The sequence below is a fragment of the Protopterus annectens genome, chromosome 3.part1 (assembly GCF_019279795.1).
Source record: "Protopterus annectens isolate FY-2018-M chromosome 3.part1, PAN1.0, whole genome shotgun sequence".
NCBI lineage: Eukaryota > Metazoa > Chordata > Ceratodontiformes > Protopteridae > Protopterus > Protopterus annectens.
This window is the reverse complement of record NC_056732.1, coordinates 26419775-26441726: the sequence shown is the minus strand read 5'-3', so window position 1 is coordinate 26441726 and position 21952 is coordinate 26419775. Positions and strand designations below refer to the sequence as shown.

General features: G+C 42.8%; 1 protein-coding gene across 1 annotated transcript in view; it reads left to right on the top strand.

The window, feature by feature from the left end:
• Positions 1 to 21952, top strand: part of LAMA1 (laminin subunit alpha 1) — a 3417884-nt gene that overhangs the window by 970255 nt on the left and 2425677 nt on the right. Inside the window, exon 16 of the mRNA XM_044066516.1 lies at positions 3445 to 3681. Within this exon, the coding sequence (XP_043922451.1) occupies positions 3445 to 3681 (237 nt within the window). The remainder of the gene's footprint in view (positions 1 to 3444; positions 3682 to 21952) is intronic.

The following is a 21952-nucleotide window of genomic DNA, read 5'->3' as shown; positions in this document are numbered from 1 at the left end:
ACCCTCCTTCCCCAGGACTTAGTACAGCTGTGTAAGAACATACCGTAACAGATGTCTTACTGATCCCTGTTGCAGTAGTCATTCCCACCCTCCTTCCCCAGGACGTAGTACAGCTGTGTAAGAACTTACCATAACAACTTTCTTACTGATCCCTGTGTCAGTATTCTTTCCCACCCTCCTTCCCCAGGATGTAGTGCAGCTGTGTAAGAACTTACCATAACAGATGTCTTACTGATCCCTGTTGCAGTATTCCTTCCCACCCTCCTTCCCCAGGATGTAGTACAGCTGTGTAACAGCTTGCCCTAACAGTCTTACTGATACCTGTTGGCAGTATTCCTTCCCACCTTCCTTCCCCAGGACGTAGTACAGCTGTGTAAGAACTTATCGTTACAGATGTTTTACTGATCCCTGTTGCAGTATTCCTTCCCACCCTCCTTCCCCAGGACTTAGTACAGCTGTGTAAGAACTTATCGTAACAGTAGATGTCTTACTGATCACTGTTGCAGTATTCCTTCCCACCCTCCTTCCCCAGGACGTAGTACAACTGTGTAAGAACTTATCGTAACAGATGTTTTACTGATCCCTGTTGCAGTATTCCTTCCCACCCTCCTTCCCCAGGACTTAGTACAGCTGTGTAAGAACTTACCATAACAAATTTCTTACTGATCCCTGTTGCAGTATTCCTTCCCACCCTCCTTCCCCAGGATGTAGTACAGCTGTGTAAGAACTTACCGTAACAGATGTCTTACTGATCACTGTTGCAGCATTGCTTCCCACCCTCCTTCCCCAGGATGAAGTACAGCTGTGTAAGAACTTACTGTAACAGATGTCTTACTGATCCCTGTTGCAGTATTCCTTCCAACCGTCCTTCCCCAGGACGTAGTACAGCTGTGTAAGGACTTACCATAACAGATGTCTTACTGATACCTCTTGCAGTATTCCTTCTTACCCTCCTTCTGCAGGACGTAGTACAGCTGTGTAAGAACTTACAGTAACAGATGTCTTACTGATCCCTGTTGCAGTATTCCTTCCCACCCTCCTTCCCCAGGATGTAGTACAGCTGTGTAAGAACTTACCATAACAACTTTCTTACTGATCCCTGTTGCAGTATTCCTTCCCACCCTCCTTCCCCAGGATGTAGTACAGTTGTGTAATAACTTACCCTAACAGTAGATGTCTTACTGATCCCTGTTGCAGTATTCCTTCCCACCTTCCTTCCCCAGGACGTAGTACAGCTGTGTAAGAACTTATCGTAACAGATGTTTTACTGATCCCTGTTGCAGTATTCCTTCCCACCCTCCTTCCCCAGGACTTAGTACAGCTGTGTAAGACCATAACAAATTTCTTACTGATCCCTGTTGCAGTATTCCTTCCCACCCTCCTTCCTCAGGATGTAGTACAGCTGTGTAAGAACTTACCGTAACAAATGTCTTACTGATCACTGTTGCAGCATTGCTTCCCACCCTCCTTCCCCAGGATGAAGTACAGCTGTGTAAGAACTTACTGTAACAGATGTCTTACTGATCCCTGTTGCAGTATTCCTTCCAACCGTCCTTCCCCAGGACGTAGTACAGCTGTGTAAGGACTTACCATAACAGATGTCTTACTGATACCTGTTGCAGTATTCCTTCTTACCCTCCTTCTGCAGGACGTAGTACAGCTGTGTAAGAACTTACAGTAACAGATATCTTACTGATCCCTGTTGCAGTATTCCTTCCCACCCTCCTTCCCCAGGATGTAGTAGAGCTGTGTAAGAACTTACCGTAACAAATGTCTTACTGATCCCTGTTGCAATATTCCTTCCCACCCTCCTTCCCCAGGATGTAGTACAGCTGTGTAAGAACTTACCGTAACAGATGTCTTACTGATCACTGTTGCAGTATTCCTTCCCACCCTCCTTCCCCAGGACGTAGTACAGCTGTGTAAGAACTTACCATAACTGATGTCTTACTGATCCCTGTTGCAGTATTCCTTACCACCCTCCTTCCCCAGGACTTAGTACAGCTGTGTAAGAACTTACCATAACAAATTTCTTACTGATCCCTGTTGCAGTATTCCTTCCCACCCTCCTTCCCCAGGATGTAGTACAGCTGTGTAAGAACTTACCGTAACAAATGTCTTACTGATCACTGTTGCAGCATTGCTTCCCACCCTCCTTCCCCAGGATGAAGTACAGCTGTGTAAGAACTTACTGTAACAGATGTCTTACTGATCCCTGTTGCAGTATTCCTTCCAACCGTCCTTCCCCAGGACGTAGTACAGCTGTGTAAGGACTTACCATAACAGATGTCTTACTGATACCTGTTGCAGTATTCCTTATTACCCTCCTTCTGCAGGACGTAGTACAGCTGTGTAAGAACTTACAGTAACAGATGTCTTACTGATCCCTGTTGCAGTATTCCTTCCCACCCTCCTTCCCCAGGACATAGTACAGCTATGTAAGAACTTACCGTAACAGATGTCTTACTGATCCCTGTTGCAGTATTCCTTCCCATCCTCCTTCCCCAGGACCTAGTACAGCTGTGTAAGAATTTACCCTAACAGTAGATGTCTTACTGATCCCTGTTGCAGTATTCCTTCCCACCCTCCTTCGCCAGGACGTAGTATAGCTGTGTAAGAACTTACCATAACAGACGTCTTACTGATCACTGTTGCAGTATTCCTTCCTTCCCAGTCACCTTCTCCTTTTCTTCATTATCCCTTTTTCCTTCTCCTGTCCTGTTTGTTAACTTCTAGGACCAAGGAAGGGCTTCCCTTCCCCCCCCCTGCATTTCTCCTCTGAGATGACCACTTTCTTCTCAAACATCTTTAGGCTGCTGACTTGGAGATAATCTGGGGATTTAACATTCATACATCTGCTTATGTACCCTTCAGCCCTCAGGCTGAGGTCATACTATGGATGTGTGGCTCAGTGGAAGGTTTTAGGGTTTGATATCCTGACTGGACATCAGTGGTGAAAACCCAGCTGTTTGGAATACTGCAGGAGTGATCAGTAGGACATCTACTGTTATGGTAAGTTCTTACACAAGTCTTATATCCTAGTGTCTGCCGTGGTCTTTCTCCTTATGAGCAGCTTGAGAAAAGAAATAACACACTATGCAGTTTTCTGTATTGTCAGGTGAGCTTTAAAATGATCATAAAAATATTTGTATAGGGTTTCTGCAGCATATAGCTTTGATATGTAGTAGAAGCTGGCAGTTTTGGAGATGTAGTTCCACCAGGCACTACGTATGATGGGTTTTATTTAATAGTTTAATATGCTATGATAATGATAGGTGAATACTGCATTATTTTTTATATTGTAAAACTGTGTAGGGAATGAGGAAGCAGAACAAAAGTTTGACATCTTTGTATAGTTGTGAGTAGGACAATGACAATTCTACTGCACTTTCCTTATGTTTGTAGATATGCTGTGTTATTTTATGGAATTGTTTTTCTCCTCAGTTTTGCAACTGCAGTGATGCTGGTTCAACCAGTACCCAGTGCGACCTGTTAACTGGCCAGTGTCCATGTATGCGGCAGTATGGAGGTGAGAAGTGTGAGCAGTGTGCAGTAGGGTACAGAGCGTTCCCACAGTGCCTTCCTTGCAACTGCAACATCAATGGCACTAGATCAGAATGGTGTGATGAGAAACAAGGGGTCTGCAGCTGTGAAGAGGAAACTGGCACGTGTTCTTGTAAGGTAAGAAAATAAACTTTATTATGAAACTTTCATCATGCACTTGTGTGGTGGTAGAAGGGAGCTGTCTTCTCAGAGCTGACAGCTGCAGTTTGTTAGACGTTAATTACTCAGTGGTTCTTGACAGCTGAAACCTTGCATCCATGCATTTTATTAAACACTAGGTTATAACATCATGTACAGTAAAGTGCCGTTACTGAAGTTGAAGCAGTTTTTATAGCCAAATAGGTAGCAAGTTCAACTTTAGTTCAAAAGGCTGTGGGTATTGCTGGCACTGCAGTGCAGAATAAGGGGTGGGGTGCTGCACCCGTGTTTGTCATTCTTCAGATGAGATGTTAAACCGAGGTCCCATCTGCCTAAGTTGGTGGTAGCATAAGTAGATGTAAAAGATCCCATGGCACCTATGTATTCGGGTAAGTGCGTCTTCGAGGATGTAATAGGGAACCATTGAAAAGAGTAGGGGTCCTTTATTAGCATTTTTATTTATATTATATCATGTAGAAATTTAAATCAATTATTTAAACACACTTTTATTTTACATTCATACTGAAAATTGTTTACAGGTTATCAATACAAAAGTACTAAAGTGTTCTTTGTCATTAATTATTTTTTCTTTTCTCGTTACCTTCTATCCCCACCCTTTCTTCCACAACCATCTTCTTGTTTCAGGTAATACATCACATACTGTTCCATTTTCTTGTTGTATAACAAATTCTCACAACATTTTTTGCACAGCACTCATATTGTCACAAACAGTACTTATCTCATTCAGTAGTATCACATTTCTTTGCTTCATCATATTCATATTTCAGTTTCCATAACATTTATTACATTAATTTTTGCCCCTAAGCCATATGTTTCTAAAATCTGCCCCATTGCTTCATGACCCAATCAAAGGTTTTATCTACGTCACATGCTTTCAGTCTTCATTTTCTTTCAGTATCACCTCTACTACTACTTTCACTATAACATTTCTTTCACCTCTCCTTCCATTTAGACCACAAATCCATTCAACGATTACTTCATTCAATTCTTTCTCCATCCTTTTTGTAGTATTTTTACAAACATTTTACATTCACTATTCCCTAGGTGTTATGGGCCTCCAGTTTTTATATCTTTTCTTTCAGCCTTTTTCTATACAAACTTTATCACTCTACCACATGTCTTCTTGAATTATACCTTCCTGCATTCATTCATTTGATGTTTTTTTTTTTTTTTCAAAAAATCGTCTCTTTTGTCTTTATTCATTTCCTTATAATACTTACAGCTTATACCTTCCAATCCTGGTGCTGATTTATTATTACCTTATTTTATCACTTTCTCTATTTTTTATATTGTTATATCATTTTCTAAAAAAAGGATTCTTTAGCCCTTCAGATATTTTTTCACTTCCTATTCTTCTTCATCCATTTTCTTCTTTTCATACATTTTCTCTAAACAAATCCTCTCTAGCACTTCTATTAATATCGTCTTGTTTGTATTTTGTTTCATTTGCCATCTAAGATAGCATCCATCCTTCTCCCATTTTGACTTATTTTCTTAAAATACTGGAAAACCTCTTATTTCTTTCCTTTCAGAAAAAAATCTTTGCCTATGCAACATAATTTTTAGTTTTTCTGTATTCTTTTCATACATCTGTTTTGTATTTCTCTTATTTTGTCAGACCCTGTTTCTATTTCTTTCTCATAATTCCAACATGTTTTCCCAGTTCTAAGTATGTTTACATCCTTTTCTTATGCACTCGCACCGCTGTGCCCAATGTTGATAACACGGTTTAATTGCTGTGCGATCTCCCATGTTGTTTCTTTTCTCGTATGTCTTTGTCCTCTGTAAACTCTGCACTTCATCTCGTTATCAGTTTCTCTCCTTATTCATTCTGCTGTTCTACCCATAAAACATTCTGCAGGCCTTGGGTTACATGGCATCCTGCATACTACTAATTCCGTATGCCAGACTGCATATGAGGAAACTACAATGGTACCTACAGAGCGTATGGTCTCAACACTGTCAAAGTCTGGAAACAGTAATACCACTAATCCCTTGCCTTCAACAGGAGATTCAATGGTGGGCTCAAGCTTGTCACCTCAACAAGGGACAGCCTTTTACACAACCCACAGCCAGGCAAACACTGACAACAGATGCATCGGATTACGCCTGGGGAGCACACATGGCAGGCAAATCTATTCAGGGCACGTGGCCTGCAGAACAAAGGCATCTTCACATCAATCAAAAAGAGATGTTAGCTGTACAGAATGCGCTTATAGCTTTCAAGGACCTGCTGCATTCAGGACAACTACTACTAAAGACAGACAACACCACAGTTATGTGGTACATAAACAAGCAAGGGGGGCACTCACTCCTACCCCCTATGCAGACAAGCTATGACCTTGTGGAACACAGCTATAAACCTTCAAGTTCATCTACAAGCACAATTCCTGCCAGGAGACAAAAACACACTGGCAGACGATTTAAGCAGAAACATCATGGATCCCCACGAATGGGAGTTGAATCCACAAATATTCAGAATGATAACACAGAAATGATGGAGCCCGGACATAGATCTGTTTGCATCCCCAATAAACTGCCAGCTACAAAATTTCTGCACAAGGAGTTACCATCCACAAGCATGGAAAGTGGATGCCCTGTCATTCAGCTGGGAGAACCTACAAGTATACGCTTTCCCACCATTACCTCTCCTGCCAAAGGTACTCATAAAAGCCAGTCAGGAAGAGCCAAAGATGATCCTGATTGCACCAGACTGGCCACGCCAGCACTGGTACCCAATCTTAAGGAGCATAGCAAAAGAACCACCCTGGATTTTGCCTCAAATCCCATATCTGCTGACTCAGCACAACAAACAAATACTACACAGCCGGCTAAAGACCTTAAACCTAGCTGCATGGAAGATTCCTTAGTCAAGCAAGCAATGCCTCTCTCCAAAGCTGTTATGGATGTCATTCTAGAGGCCAGATGGGGTAAAAAAAGTATGCACATCTGCAACTCTTGCTATTAGAGCACTAAACTGTCAGTTTCACATGCTGAAATATCAGCAGCATACCATGGAACCCCTCAAACAAAAAATATCTTCCTTTCCTGCTTGTGCAGAAAATAAAGAATTACAAGAGCTTATGCATTCTGCATGCCAAGTTACTAAGCCCACCTTGCAATGTGGCTTTGACGCCCTAGAAGCATCTTGCAGGGCAGCAGTCACTGGTTCTGTCCTAAGAAGGCATGCCTGGCTTAAGGAACAGACCTTGCCAGACCATGTCAAATCAAAATTATTGGACGCACATTTGAACAAAGACAATTTGTTTGGCACCAAGGCAGAAGGGGTCTTAAAAAAGATGGATGAAAAAGCTAAATCTATGCAGACAGTTGAAGACTTTTTACAGGTCCAGCCACCGAGATTCAGTAGGCATTGCCCCTCCAAGGACTGGTCCTTTCCGGCCCCCTCCAGGCCAGCTCAGCCAAGACTCAGGGGGAAGCAGAGCCCCCAGACAGCAGTCCCAGGGAATGCAGAGATGTAAGCAATGGAGTTTCTCCTCTTCAAAAACAGGGAGTGCTAAGCCACCCCCTTATGGTAAGAACTCACAATGACTTTACACCTCCACCCCTTACCTCTGCCCACCTGCTTGTGCTCCTAGGAGGAAAAAACTCCTTCCATGCAGACAACTGGGCCTATTACCAACGATGGGTCCTTAACATAGTGTCCCAGGGATACAGATTTTATTTCCACACTCTGCCAACCCCAAAAGGGTTCCCGGATCTTCTTCCAAACCAGTGGGCAGAGGCCAGAAAGCAAGTCCATTCCCTGCTCTACATGAGGGCAATACAGCATGTTCTTGCAAACCATATAAGCAAAGGTTTCTATTCCAGACTCTTCCTGGTACCCAGAAAAGAGGGCACCTGGCTCTCAATCCTCTATCTATCCTCTCTAAACACCTTTCTGGTGATACCAAAATTCAAAACGCTCACCCTCCAGCAGCTTCTTCCTATGCTTTCCAAGGATGCTTGGTTAGCCACCCTAGACCTAAAAGAGGCTTATCTACACATCCCAATCAGGGAATTTTGCAGGAAATGTCTACGTTTCAGGGCAGGATCTATGCACTTTCAGTTCTCTGCGCTTCCCTTTGGCTTATCCACTGCTCCAGAGTTTTCACAAAATGCCTGGCTTCAGCCATTGTTTTTGCAGACAAAGAAGTACTCAAATATACCCCTACTTAGACGATTGCCTGATTCAGGCAGACAGTCAGGTAAAGCTGTTACAGCACCTGACCTTTGTAAAGGACCTACTAACCTCCCTGGGGTATACTATCAACGAAAAGAAATCAAAACTAGTCCCCACACAAAAAAAAATTGTATTCCTGGGAGCAAGCCTGGACACAGCATCCCAGATGGCATTCCTTACTCCAGAAAAACAAGCCTACCTGACAGGCTACTTCTCTCAACTAACCACCAGAACCCAGTTATCTGCAAGGAAAATCCTGCAAGCTCTGGGGTTCATGGCCTCTTACATCCTACTCTTTCCATATGCCAGACTGCATATGAGGAAACTACAATGGTACCTAAAAAGCCTTTGGTGTCAACACTCTCAAGACCTGGAAACTATCATACCAATGATACATTGTCTAAGGAAAGATTTTCTTTGGTGGGCAGCAGCATGCAACCACAACAAGGGACTTCCCTTCTCACAACCCCACGCCGCCCAGACCCTCACCACAGATGCATCAGATTATACCTGGGGTGCACACCTGGAAGGCAGGTACATTCAGGGCCATTGGAGTCCAAATCAAATACATCTGCACATCAACCAAAAAGAGATGCTAGCCGTTCAGAACAGCCTGACAGCTTTCAGACCCCTACTCTCCCCGGGGCCTCTAGTGATCAAAACAGACAACACCACAATGATGTGGTATATCAACAAGCAGGGTGGGGCTCACTCTTATCCTCTCTGAAGGCTCGCCATGACCCTTTGGCACACGGCCTCAGCCATGCTAGCACGATTCCTGCCAGGCTCCCTGAACTCTCTGGAAGACAACTTAAGCAGAAACCTGCTAGACCCACACAAGTGGCAGCTAGACCACAGAACCTTCAACCTTGTAACCCAGAAATGGGGCACCCCGAAGGTGAACCTCTTTGCCTCCCACTCCAATCATCAGCTCAGCAAATTCTGCACCAGGGAACCTCACAGCAAGGCCTGGAAAGTGGATGCTGTCTCCTTCCAATGGGTAAACCTCTCGATCTATGCATTTCCCCCTCTACCACTCATTTCAAGGGTAATGCTCAAAATAAGGGTACCCACTGCTGCGCAGCCTGTCACCCCTGCCACCATGGCACCTACCTCAGATCCCAACGCTCCTGACCCAGAAGAATGGAGAATTCATGTATCCACAACTGCAGACACAGAACCTGGCAGCCTGGCTTATTCCCTGACCTCTCCTCCTTAGGCTGCCAGCCTAAGCAAACAAGTCCTGGATGTTATATGTGAGGCCAGATGCCCCAGCATTGGAAAATCCTGTGCTGACAAGTGGAAAAGGTTTTGCAACTGGATCTAAGGGAGCCAAAACAGCACAGCCCTCCCTACCTCTCATCCTGGATTAACTGCAGACCTACTACACAGGGGTCAATCCTTCTCTTCTATTAAAATTCATGCCTCTGCCATCTCTGCTCATTACAGCACAGAGCCACCTCTCTTCTCGCACCCTCTCATCAAACAGTTCCTAAGAGGTGCTAACAACTTAAGGCCACCCAGAAGAGCTCCTACCCCAGCTTGGGACCTTAACTTTGTGTTGGAAAAGCTCACCCTACCCCCCCTTTGAGCCTTCTGCTTCAGCAGAGTTAAAATTCCTCTCTTGGAAAACAGCCTTGCTTCTGGCCATCACTTCAGCTAGAAGAGTTTCAGAGCTACAAGCACTCATGGCTGTATAGCCCTTCATCATTTTCCATGCTGACATGGTCTCCCTCAGGACTAACCTATCCTTCATGCCTAAAGTGGTGTCCAGTGTGGCTCTCAACCAATCCATTCATTTGCCCCACCTTTTTCCCTAACCCACAAAACAAGGGGGAAAGGATGCTGCACTCTCTAGATGTGCACACACAGCTCAGATTCTATCTGGATAGGGCTAAATCTTTTAGAAAAACTGATTAATTGCTAATCAGCTTCACAGCAGGGGCAGATGGCAAGGCCATATCCAAACAAACAATCTCCAAATGAATAGCACACTGCATCCATTTCTGTTACAAACAGCACAGGAATCCGCCCCCAAAGGGGATCAGGACGCATTCCACCAGAGCAGCCTCCACCTGTGCAGCTTTTTTCAGAGGGGTCCCCACCAGGGACATCCTGGAGGCTGCATCATTGACTTCTTTTCATACCTTCAACAAGCTTTACCACCTGCCTATCTTCTCCAAATCCTGGGCAGGGTTTGCCACTGCAGTCTTGCAGGGCATCATAGCCAGCCCCTAGTCTTCTTGACTGCCTCCACCCTTTTTTTCAGCTTTGGGAATCAACCCAAGTGTGATATCTGCAACAGTGAAACACGAAGATCATAGTACAGTTGTGCACACTTACCATAAATGTAGATGTTCGAGTGCTTTCATTGTTGCAGTCCTGGTTTCCCTCCCTCCATCCCCCCTCTTCTTTTTTCTCTCTCCTTACAGGGGACATTTGGTATTTACGTTCTATTGGTGGGGTTCTTCCACCAGAACCTGGCTCCCACTTAGGGGCGCCTGACAGATAGGGCAAGAAAAATTTATGTAATGGGGTCGGCTGCCTTACTTTATACTACTGACAACCTGACATCAGTTGTGAAGCGACAGCAACCAATGCAGAAAATCTAAGCCTCTGGTATTTGGGCCGGCAGAGGGCTACCCTGGCTGGGATAACCCAAATGTGATGACTGCAACAGTGAATACACTCGAACATCTACATTTATGGCAAGTGTACCCAACTGTACTTTTCAAAGGTCACATTATCTACGTGATTAAGAGCACGCATAACCTTCATCTACACTAAGAAAAACCTCCAATTAACAGCCCCAGTTAAATTGCACTCTACAATGTCTATAAGCCGCGTCTGCTGTTTTCCACTCTAATGCTTCCATGGATGACGTATGTGCAGCCGCCACTTGGGCTTCTCTACATTCCTTTATCACTCATTACAAAGTGGATTTGGTCTCCAGGAGAAGAGCATCATTTGGTTCTGTGATGCTCAGGAATATCCTTCCATAAGGCCTCCCAAGATACAAGGTAGCTGGGGACTCTATCTACAGGTCAAGGATAAATGAAGATTGACAACATCAGATAAAGAAGTTATGGACTTACCATAACATTCCATCTGTTTTGTTGATCTTCATTTATTCTTTTTTTTTATTCAAACATTTCTTTATTGCATTTTTCAATAATAAACACACACAAGAACACCATAAGACACAGATATGCTACATCTGTGTTGTAAAAACATAAACACAAAGAAAAGGAAAAACATTACCACGAGCTAAGTAACTATATACAAATGATACATACAATTTACACTAGAAGTCGTGTTTTTAGCCAACTGCTACAGTAGATATATAAAGGCAGGTAAAATCAGATATCACTTAGAGATGAGGAAGGCAGGTTAGGAACTGGTCAACAGAGTGGGGTGATACTAATGAAGAGCCATTACCACATAACCCGTTATAAGAACAATATAATGCAATTAAGGATCCGACGCAATACTAATCTACAGATACGAGGTGTTTTTATCACTTAAGAATGACATCAAGCAGGCATTGCCAGTAATTGTGGTAGTATTCTTTTTTAGTGGTTGAGTATATTAATTTGTGGGAACGAATATACTTAATTGCTAAGTTGCTAAATTATTTCCATGTGAGAGGGGATGTGATTCTACAATTTTTTGTAATGTAGAACTTTGAGTGTACATATTGTGATGAATACCTGCTTTAGAATTTTTGATAACTTGTTTATGTTAATGTGTAGTATAGCTGTCTCCCATGATAGTGTACTTTTTTCGTTTCCCATTTTTTCTAATCTAGCCCTTAGGGAGCACCAGAGGTTGTGTACCTTCCTACATTCCCACATGACATGAAGAGTATCTGCAGTTTGATTGGGGCATTATCAGAATTTATCTGGTTTCCCAAATCTACTAGAATCAAATATGATAAGGTCATGCTTCCAAAAACTAAAGGGGACTGGGATTACCTGATCTTAAACTATATCATAGCATTTTCACTTTATATAAATTAATTCAGATAATAATACTGCAAACAGGCAAAATAACAAACCGAAAATCCAAAAAGAACAAGGGCAAGAACCACAATGCAGCACCCGGTAAAAAATACAACTCTCTTAATCAAATTAAGCGCTTTTCGTTTGTTGCAATAAACAAACTTCCTCAGATTAATACAGCAACAAATGGAACAACTTTAAATACAAAGTCAGTTAGTCATTCAATTAGCCAATAAAACATTTAAAGAAAAACACTCAGTTCAAACAGAACAGGGTTAATTAGAAAAGTGACTAACTTCAATTGAAGTCAGTGACAAGCACCGCTACTCTAACTTACATAAAAAAACTATAATTATAAGCCAATTTTGGACAGAGCACATATTTCACACAACGAGATAGAGAACCCTCTTGTTCAGTTTGCAAATGCCCCCAAGGTTACACATTTATCGGAGAGACCATGTGTCACCTTTATAACAACTTATAACCTTAATAGCAAGGACTGTTTCCAGGTCCTGTGTAAAAATTGGGCATTATTTAAGAGCGATAAGAATGTCTATCAGAAATTAGGTGACCATCCTATTGTTGCATACAAGAAAGCTAAGAATCTTAAAGCCTTCTTCGAACAACATCAAACTAGAAGGGTACGGACAGTTGGCGTGTATAAATGTCAACCTTTTAGTTATTGCCATCATGTCATTGAATCTAATAGATTCAAAGTTCAAGACCAGCAATACCACTTGAAGTTGAGAGCGAATTGTAATTCTAAAATGGTGATTTACTTAGCTCAGTGTCAGTCCTGTTTTGCCTTTTATATAGGTAAAACAGAGAGGCGGCTCCGTGACCGCATATATGAACACATTTATGCTATTAGGAAACAAAAACTTGAAAATGCTTTAGCTAAACACATCGCATTGCATCCTGATCATACGTTCAAGTTTATAGTGATTGACCAAGTCTTCCAGAATCCCAGATGAGGTCCGATTCCTCTAAAGTTAGAAGAATTAGAGTTGAGTTGGCAAATCAGGTTAAATGCCTATAATGTACCTGGTTTGAATGAAAGCTGTTCAATCAGTAGTGTTCTTAAGCTTAAGAGTCTTAACAGATAATATACTTTAAGACACAGTAATAGATATACGTTCAGTTATCATTGTGTTAATTTATAGCAAGTATAAGTGAAAAACTAAAAATCATACTCTGAGAGAGTTTGTACTCTTGTTTTATTATAAAGTGAAAGTCTTTACTATTTTTAGTTTTTATTTCTATCTGTATGTTTCTATTATAATTATAGTTTTTATGTAAGTTAGAGTAGCGGTGCTTGTCACTGACTTCAATTGAAGTTAGTTACTTTTCTAATTAACCCTGTTCTGTTTGAACTGAGTGTTTTTCTTTAAATGTTTTTATTGACTAATTGAATGACTGACTTTGTATTTAAAGTTGTTCCATTTGTTGTTGTATTCATCTGAGGAAGTTTGTTTATTGCAACAAACGAAAAGCGCTTAATTTGATTAAAAGAGTTGTATTTTTTACCGAGTGCTGCATCGTGGTTCTTGCCCTTGTTCTTTTTGGATTTTTAATTCAGATAATAAACTTTGATACTAGATCTCCAGATTGGTCGCTTCTATGGGTTAAAGTCTGGAATGCACAACTTAAAACTCTTGGCTTCAATCCTAAAACACTACTATTCTTAGAAATTAACCCAAAGTCTGTCTGCGTCAAAAACTTACATCCACTAATTAAACATATGATTTTAGTTACCCAAAAAGTATTCAAGTCAATCCAACTTTCTAAAGATCATTTATTCCTGACATCCCACCCTCCTTCCCCTCCTTCATACTCTTTGATGGAATGGATATTAGTCCTAGTTAATTGTTACTTCATGTATGACTGTGGACATAGCCTCTTCAATGGTTGCAGCAGTACTTTTGCTTGTCCTTATTTATAGCTGTAAACTCGATCTGAGGTGATCTAGAGAGAGGCATTCGGGGTAGGGACTTAGGGACTATAGGGACTATATATATATATTTTTTTTTTTTTTTTTTTTTTTCATGTACTTTACTGCAAAGTGGAAAAAAAATCAGATCTGATGTTATCTATTTTCATCTGACTCAACATGTGGGTTGTTGGATCTGGTCTGATCCGACCTCGGTGCCTTGCACTATAATACTGGGTTTGAGAGCTGTGACTCCTCCCTTACCTCAGATCTCATTTGCTGCCTGAATAACCAGATGTGTTAACTGAGAGCTCCATCCCATTTCACGTTAAGTGAAGATTTTGTACTTTCCTTTCGCTCAACGTATAGAATTTTTTTAGAGATGAGATTTATTGTTAGTGTTAGTAATTAGGCTAGTATTTAGAGTTAGTGTAGAATTTTCTAGTTACTTCTGCTGTTTGCAGTATGCTAGATTTAGATTTAGGGTTAGATATGTAGGTATTTACATATATAGCATACTTAAGTTTCTATTGCTATCATGATAAAGCTTTTCTTATGATGTCAGAAAAGTCTACAAGCTTTAAAAAGTGTTCCTCCTGTGGACATAAGATCCCACCTCAAGACCCACCCTCTTTGTGTACTGCTTAGGGCCTTCCCACTTGCAGGACACCTGCAGTATTTGTGCTGAGTTCGGCACAAGGGCTGTTCAGAGAAGGAAAGAGAAACCCATTTTGAATGGGCTCCTTCACCCTCGGATAGGGTCCAAAATGTCTTCAGATCTGAAGGCACCCTCTGTCTCTCTGTCCACTGACAAGAAGAGTGATAAAGAGAAAGATCAAAGGAAAGAGAGAGACAGTGAGAGAGAGACAAACCAAAGGAAAAACAGTCAGAAAAAAGGCAAGAAGAATGAGTCGACAAACCTAAGAAAAGGTCTTCAGATCTGAAGGCACCCTCTGTCTCTCTGTCCACTGACAAGAAGAGTGATAAAGAGAAAGATCAAAGGAAAGAGAGAGAGAGACAGCGAGAGAGACAAACCAAAGGAAAAACAGTCAGAAAAAAGGCAAGAAGAATGAGTCGACAAACCTAAGAAAAGATCTTCAGATCTGAAGGCACCCTCTGTCTCTCTGTCCACTGACAAGAAGAGTGATAAAGAGAAAGATCAAAGGAAAGAGAGAGAGAGACAGCGAGAGAGAGACAAACCAAAGGAAAAACAGTCAGAAAAAAGGCAAGAAGAATGAGTCGACAAACCTAAGAAAAGGTCTTCAGATCTGAAGGCACCCTCTGTCTCTCTGTCCACTGACAAGAAGAGTGATAAAGAGAAAGATCAAAGGAAAGAGAGAGAGAGACAGCGAGAGAGAGACAAACCAAAGGAAAAACAGTCAGAAAAAAGGCAAGAAGAATGAATCGACAAACCTAAGAAAAGGTCTTCAGATCCATCTGCTGTTTTGGGTCCGGCACCTAAGGTATCGAGTCAGGTGGATTTTACTGCATCCAGGATACAAACTTCTTCACTGAAAACTTTCCTTTCTCCAGGCACATTTAGCCTTTATCTTTACTTCCTGATTTTTCAGACGCTTCCATCGGGGCCTACATCAATAGCTTCTTCTTCAAGATTTGGTTGGTCCACTAGAAGCCTTACTGAATTGGATGTTGACTGTATGATGAGAAAGTTTTTGAGGACACAGCTTCAGGTGGGAGTACTCCCAGCTCCATGCCCGAAGAGAGGACCAGGATAAGATCCTTCAGCACTGGGCATACTAGTTCTTGTGCCATCTCCCTTTTTTGGAGCCGATGCATATGGGAACCAACTCACCCCTCCACCCCACCCCACTATACCAGAGTCAGATCTGATAGCTCTGGAGACTTCATCTTCATCTTCTTCCCTTACTTTCTTGATAATGATGCATTCGGGTGGAGTGGAGTTCCAGAGCCAGAGCATTGGATTCAGATCACTGACTGTAGAGTCGACTCCAAAGTTTTCTTAGTAGTCCCTTCTGCTTGAAGCTTCTACCCTAGATAGCGCATTTCTGGAATCCCCCTCGGAGCCATCCACCTTTGGAGTTGAAAAGGCTACAAATTCTGCTGTAATGGGTGGTTCTTCCTCAGGTGTACTGGCTGAGTTAGCTTTCAAAACTGTGGAAAGGGCCTTGGCTGGACCAAAAGAACTAGTGCACGCACAGTTTATCTATCCTAACGTCCGCTAGAGGCTGTACCTTCCTCCTGTCATTTTGGTTGAGAGGGATAACAGACCCAATTAGCCTTGAGAGTGCTTGCCTTCGAGCTCCATGTCTGACTCCAAGGTATCTCCTTCAGAAGCCCCAAGGCACATTCTATAGAAGAGGACTTGCATATCGAAGCATATTGACTCCTCTCTCGAGTCTGTCACTGAGGACACCAACTTAGATGATGGAGAAGGCTCCCCAAGGTCCCTCCTCTGAAGACGTCTCCTTTGGAGATGTTCTGGAAATGATAAAACAGAGGGGGGATGGTCCACTGAAATTCCTCCTTCTGATGAGTCAAGTGTTTGATTCTGGCCCTTTAGTGTCCTTGGTGGTCCCACCTCCTGATGCCTTGATTGATGTCATTTGCCAGAAGGCTTGGAAGGATCCTGATGTGGCAGACCCAATCCAGAAAAAGATAGATAAGATTGTAGTTGCCTCCAAAGATAGAAGACATTAGGCTAAGTGTCCCTTAGTAGATGCTATGGTGGTAGTAGCAACCACAAGAAAAGAACTGTCCAAAGAAAGTACATCTGTCAATCCCCTGAACTGTGCATCAGTGGCATTGGACAGACTGGGGAAATGGACATATGCTTCAGCATCATTTGCACTCTGAGCGCTGAATTATATAGCACACTTGACACAATCCCAAAGGGACCTAATCAAGGAGTTTTCAAAGTCCCTCTCAGGTAGCGTACCTACAGATGTCCAGAAAACAGTGGATACCCAATTGTCTACCATACAGTCATCCTTGAATGTGACCATGAGACTGTTATCTAATGCAGCAGATTGGTACAGCAAGGGCAGCCAGTACAGCTGTTTCCATACAATATCCTGTCTGGATGTGGCTTTGCGATTTCACGGAAAGCTTTAAGATGTCCTTCCTAAATGCCTCTATGATGGTTCCACCTTTTTTGAACCAAAAGTAAAGGAAACAGTAAGAGTAAACAGTACGGTAAAACCTTGTTTGCCTTAGGGATCCATTTCTTTACTCTTTAGAGATCCTTTTCCAGGAAACAAAGAGAAATAATGAAAATGTGGATCAAAAAATCTGAAGGTTTTCACCCAGACACTCCTGAGGACATGCTTCCCCGAGGCAGAGGAGGAGGCAACTTCTCTGGACATCTCCCACAAGGCAGAGGCGGTCAGTAAAGTCATGGTTTCCTTGGAGCATTCATAGACCTTATCAGCATCCTTGAATGTTTGCCCGACTGCTGCACTCTGGAGGCAGTTGTGAGCCGCTTTTTCTTGCATCTTCTATCCTGGCAAAAAATAACTTCCAATTCTTGGGTGTTAAGGATTATCACGAGGTCATACAGAACCCTTTTTAGAATCTCCAAAAGCAAGACAGAAGATTCCAGATAGTCTACTTAATCATTTGGAATCTGTAGCAACAGCGATCTTATTTTATTTATATTTTTTTTATTTGGCATTTGTTTACCCAGAAAGTCCGACTGGGCATGAATCCTATTTCACTGGATGCCTGGGAAGAAAAGCTTCAGCATGCATAGTTCAGTTAATAAACTACTTAATATTGTCACATGAAGTGCAGTAACAAATAGTAGAATCAACATACAGGATAAATAAAGTCAGATCAGAAAGTCGTACAATGAGTATTAAACAATCATAGGATACTGAACACCTAGTAAAGTACATTGAACATTTAGTAAAGTCCAGTCAGTAGTGACAACCAGGGGTAAAGATGTTAAGCATTTTAAATAAGGGCAAAAAACTAGGAAAGGGAAAACGATTTTACAGTTGGGGGGAGATTAGGAAATGAAGTTAAATGAAGGAGATGTCTGAGAACTGCTGCTTTAGCTAATAAGAGACCGAAGAAAGGAAACAAGTAAAAGAAGAGGAAGGGAAAGAGAAGGAAGAATGGAGAAGAAAAGGAGAAGGAAGAGAAGGGAGAAGGGAGAAGAAAAGGAGAAGGAAGAAGGAGAAGAAAAGAAAAGGAAGAGAAGGAAGAAGGGAGAAGAAAAGGAGAAGGAAGAAGGGAGAAGAAAAGGAGAAGGAAGAGAAGGAAGAAGGAGAAGAAAAGGAGGAGGGAGAGAAGGAAAAGCAGAAGAAAAGGAGGAGGGAGAAGGAGAAGGAGAAGAAAAGGAGAAGGAAGAGAAGGAAGAAGGGAGAAGGAGAAGAAAAGGAGAAGGAAGAAGGGAGAAGAAAAGAAAAGGAAGAGAATGAAGAAGGAGAAGAAAAGGAGGAGGGAGAGAAAGAAAAGGAGAAGGAAGAGAAGGAAGAAGGGAGAAGAAAAGGAGAAGGAAGAGAAGGAAGAAGGAGAAGAAAAGGAGAAGGAAGTGAAGGAAGAAGGGAGAAGAAAAGGAGAAGGAAGAAGGGAGAAGAAAAGGAGAAGGAAGAGAAGGAAGAAGGAGAAGAAAAGGAGAAGGAAGAGAATGAAGAAGGGAGAAGAAAAGGAGAAGGAAGAAGGAGAAGAAAAGAAAAGGAAGAGAAGGAAGAAGGAGAAGAAAAGGAGAAGGAAGAGAAGGAAGAAGGGAGAAGAAAAGGAGAAGGAAGAGAAGGAAGAAGGGAGAAGAAAAGGAGAAGGAAGAGAAGGAAGAAGGGAGAAGAAAAGAAGAAGGAAGAGAAGGAAGAAGGAGAAGAAAAGGAGAAGGAAGAAGGGAGAAGAAAAGGAGAAGGAAGAGAAGGAAGAAGGAGAAGAAAAGGAGAAGGAAGAGAAGGAAGAAGGAGAAGAAAAGGAGAAGGAAGTGAAGGAAGAAGGAGAAGAAAAGGAGAAGGAAGAAGGGAGAAGAAAAGGAGAAGGAAGAGAAGGAAGAAGGAGAAGAAAGGAGAAGGAAGAGAATGAAGAAGGGAGAAGAAAAGGAGAAGGAAGAAGGAGAAGAAAAGAAAAAGGAAGAGAAGGAAGAAGGGAGAAGAAAAGGAGAAGGAAGAGAAGGAAGAAGGAGAAGAAAAGGAGAAGGAAGAGAAGGAAGAAGGAGAAGAAAAGGAGAAGGAAGAGAAGGAAGAAGGAGAAGAAAAGAAGAAGGAAGAGAGGGAACAATGGAGAAGAAAAGAAGAAGGAAGAAGGGAGAAGAAAAGAAAAAGGAAGAGAAGGAAGAAGGGAGAAGAAAAGGAGAAGGAAGAAGGGAGAAGAAAAGGAGAAGGAAGAGAAGGAAGAAGGGAGAAGAAAAGGAGAAGGAAGAGAAGGAAGAAGGGAGAAGAAAAGGAGAAGGAAGTGAAGGAAGAAGGGAGAAGAAAAGGAGAAGGAAGAAGGGAGAAGAAAAGGAGAAGGAAGAGAAGGAAGAAGGGAGAAGAAAAGGAGAAGGAAGAGAATGAAGAAGGGAGAAGAAAAGGAGAAGGAAGAAGGGAGAAGAAAAGAAAAAGGAAGAGAAGGAAGAAGGGAGAAGAAAAGGAGAAGGAAGAGAAGGAAGAAGGGAGAAGAAAAGGAGAAGGAAGAGAATGAAGAAGGGAGAAGAAAAGGAGAAGGAAGAGAAGGAAGAAGGGAGAAGAAAAGAAGAAGGAAGAGAAGGAAGAAGGGAGAAGAAAAGGAGAAGGAAGAAGGGAGAAGAAAAGAAAAAGGAAGAGAAGGAAGAAAGGAAGAGAAGGAAGAAAGGAGAAGAAAAGGAGAAGGAAGAAGGGAGAAGAAAGAAAAAGGAAGAGAGGAAGAAAGGAGAAGAAAAGGAAAAGGAAGCAGGGTGCCGAAAACAAAAAAGACGAGAAGCAAGCAGGCCCAAGAAAAGACAAAGGAAGAGAAGGAAGAGAGGGGAGAGAAAGGAAGAGAAGGGAGGAGTAACGGGTAGTGTCAGCCTGGTATAAGACATACAGATCCAGGAGTAAGAGAAGGAAGAGAGGGGAGAGAAAGGAAGAGAAGGAAGGAATAACAGGTAGTGTCAGCCTGGTGTGAGACGTGTACAGAGCCAGGAGTAAGAGAAGGAAGAGAGGGGAGAGAAAGGAAGAGAAGGAAGGAGGAACGGATAGTGTCAGCCTGGTGTAAGACATGTACAGAGCCAGGAGTAAGAGAAGGAAGAGAGGAGAGAGAAAGGAAGAGATGGAAGGAGTAACGGGTAGTGTCAGCCTGGTGTAAGACATGCACAGAGTCAGGAGTAAGAGAGGGGAGAGAAAGGAAGAGAAGGAAGGAGTAACGGATAGTGTCAGCCTGGTGTAAGACATACAGAGCCAGGAGTAAGAGAAGGAAGAGAGGGGAGACAAAGGAAGAGAAGGAAGGAATAACGGATAGTGTCAGCCTGGTGTAAGACATGTACGGAGCCAGGAGTAAGTGAAGGAAGAGAGGGGAGAGAAAGGAAGAGAAGGAAGGAGTAATGAATAGTGTCAGCCTGGAGTAATATGTGTACAGAGCCAGGAGTAAGAGAAGGAAGAGGGGGGAGAGAAAGGAAGAGAAGGAAGGAGTAACGGATAGTGTCAGCCTGGGGTAAGACATACAGAGCCAGGAGTAAGAGAGGGGACAGAAAGGAAGAGAAGGAAGGAGGAACGGATAGTGTCAGCCTGGTGTAAGACATGTACAGAGCCAGGAGTAAGAGAAGGAAGAGAGGAGAGAGAAAGGAAGAGATGGAAGGAGTAACGGGTAGTGTCAGCCTGGTGTAAGACATGCACAGAGTCAGGAGTAAGAGAGGGGAGAGAAAGGAAGAGAAGGAAGGAGTAACGGATAGTGTCAGCCTGGTGTAAGACATACAGAGCCAGGAGTAAGAGAAGGAAGAGAGGGGAGACAAAGGAAGAGAAGGAAGGAATAACGGATAGTGTCAGCCTGGTGTAAGACATGTATGGAGCCAGGAGTAAGAGAAGGAAGAGAGGGGAGAGAAAGGAAGAGAAGGAAGGAGTAATGAATAGTGTCAGCCTGGAGTAATATGTGTACAGAGCCAGGAGTAAGAGAAGGAAGAGGGGGGAGAGAAAGGAAGAGAAGGAAGGAGTAACGGATAGTGTCAGCCAGGTGTAAGACATACAGAGCTTGGAGTAAGAGAAGGAAGAGAGGGGAGACAAAGGAAGAGAAGGAAGGAGGAACAGGTAGTGTCAACCTGGTGTGAGACATGTACGGAGCCAGGAGTAAGAGAATGAAGAGAGGGGAGAGAAAGGAAGAGAAGGAAGGAGTAACGGGTAGTGTCAGCCTGGTGTAAGACATACAGAGCCAGGAGTAAGAGAAGGAAGAGAGGGGAGAGAAAGGAAGAGAAGGAAGGAGTAACGGGTAGTGTCAGCCTGGTGTAAGACATACAGAGCCAGGAGTAAGAGAAGGAAGAGAGGGGAGAGAAAGGAAGAGAAGGAAGGAGTAATGAGTAGTGTCAGCCGTGTGTAAGACATACAGAGCCAGGAGTAAGAGAAGGAAGAGATGGGAAAGAAAGGAAGAGAAGCGAGGAGTAATCAGTAGTGTCAGCCTGGTGTAAGACAAGTACAGAGCCAGGAGTAAGAAAAGGAAGAGAGGTGAGAGAAAGCAAGAGAAGGAAGGAGTAACGGTTTCAGCCTGGTGTAAGACATACAGAGCCAGGAGTAAGAGAAGGAAGAGAGGGGAGAGAAAGGAAGAGAAGGAAGGAGTAACGGGTAGTGTCAGCCTGGTGTAAGACATACAGAGCCAGGAGTAAGAGAAGGAAGAGAGGGGAGAGAAAGGAAGAGAAGGAAGGAGTAACTGATAGTGTCAGCCTGGTGTAAGACATACAGAGCCAGGTGTAAGAGAAAGAAGAGAGGGGAGAGAAAGGAAGAGAAGGAAGGAGTAACGGGTAGTGTCAGCCTGGTGTAAGACATACACAGAGTCAGGAGTAAGAGAAGGGAGAGAGGAGAGAGAAAGGAAGAGAAGGAAGGCGTAACGGGTAGTGTCAGCCTGGAGTAGGACATGTACAGAGCCAGGAGTAAGAGAATGAAGAGAGGGGAGAGAAAGGAAGATAAAGGAGGAGTAACGGGTAGTGTCAGCCTGGGGTAAGACATGTACAGAGCCAGGAGTAAGAGAATGAAGAGA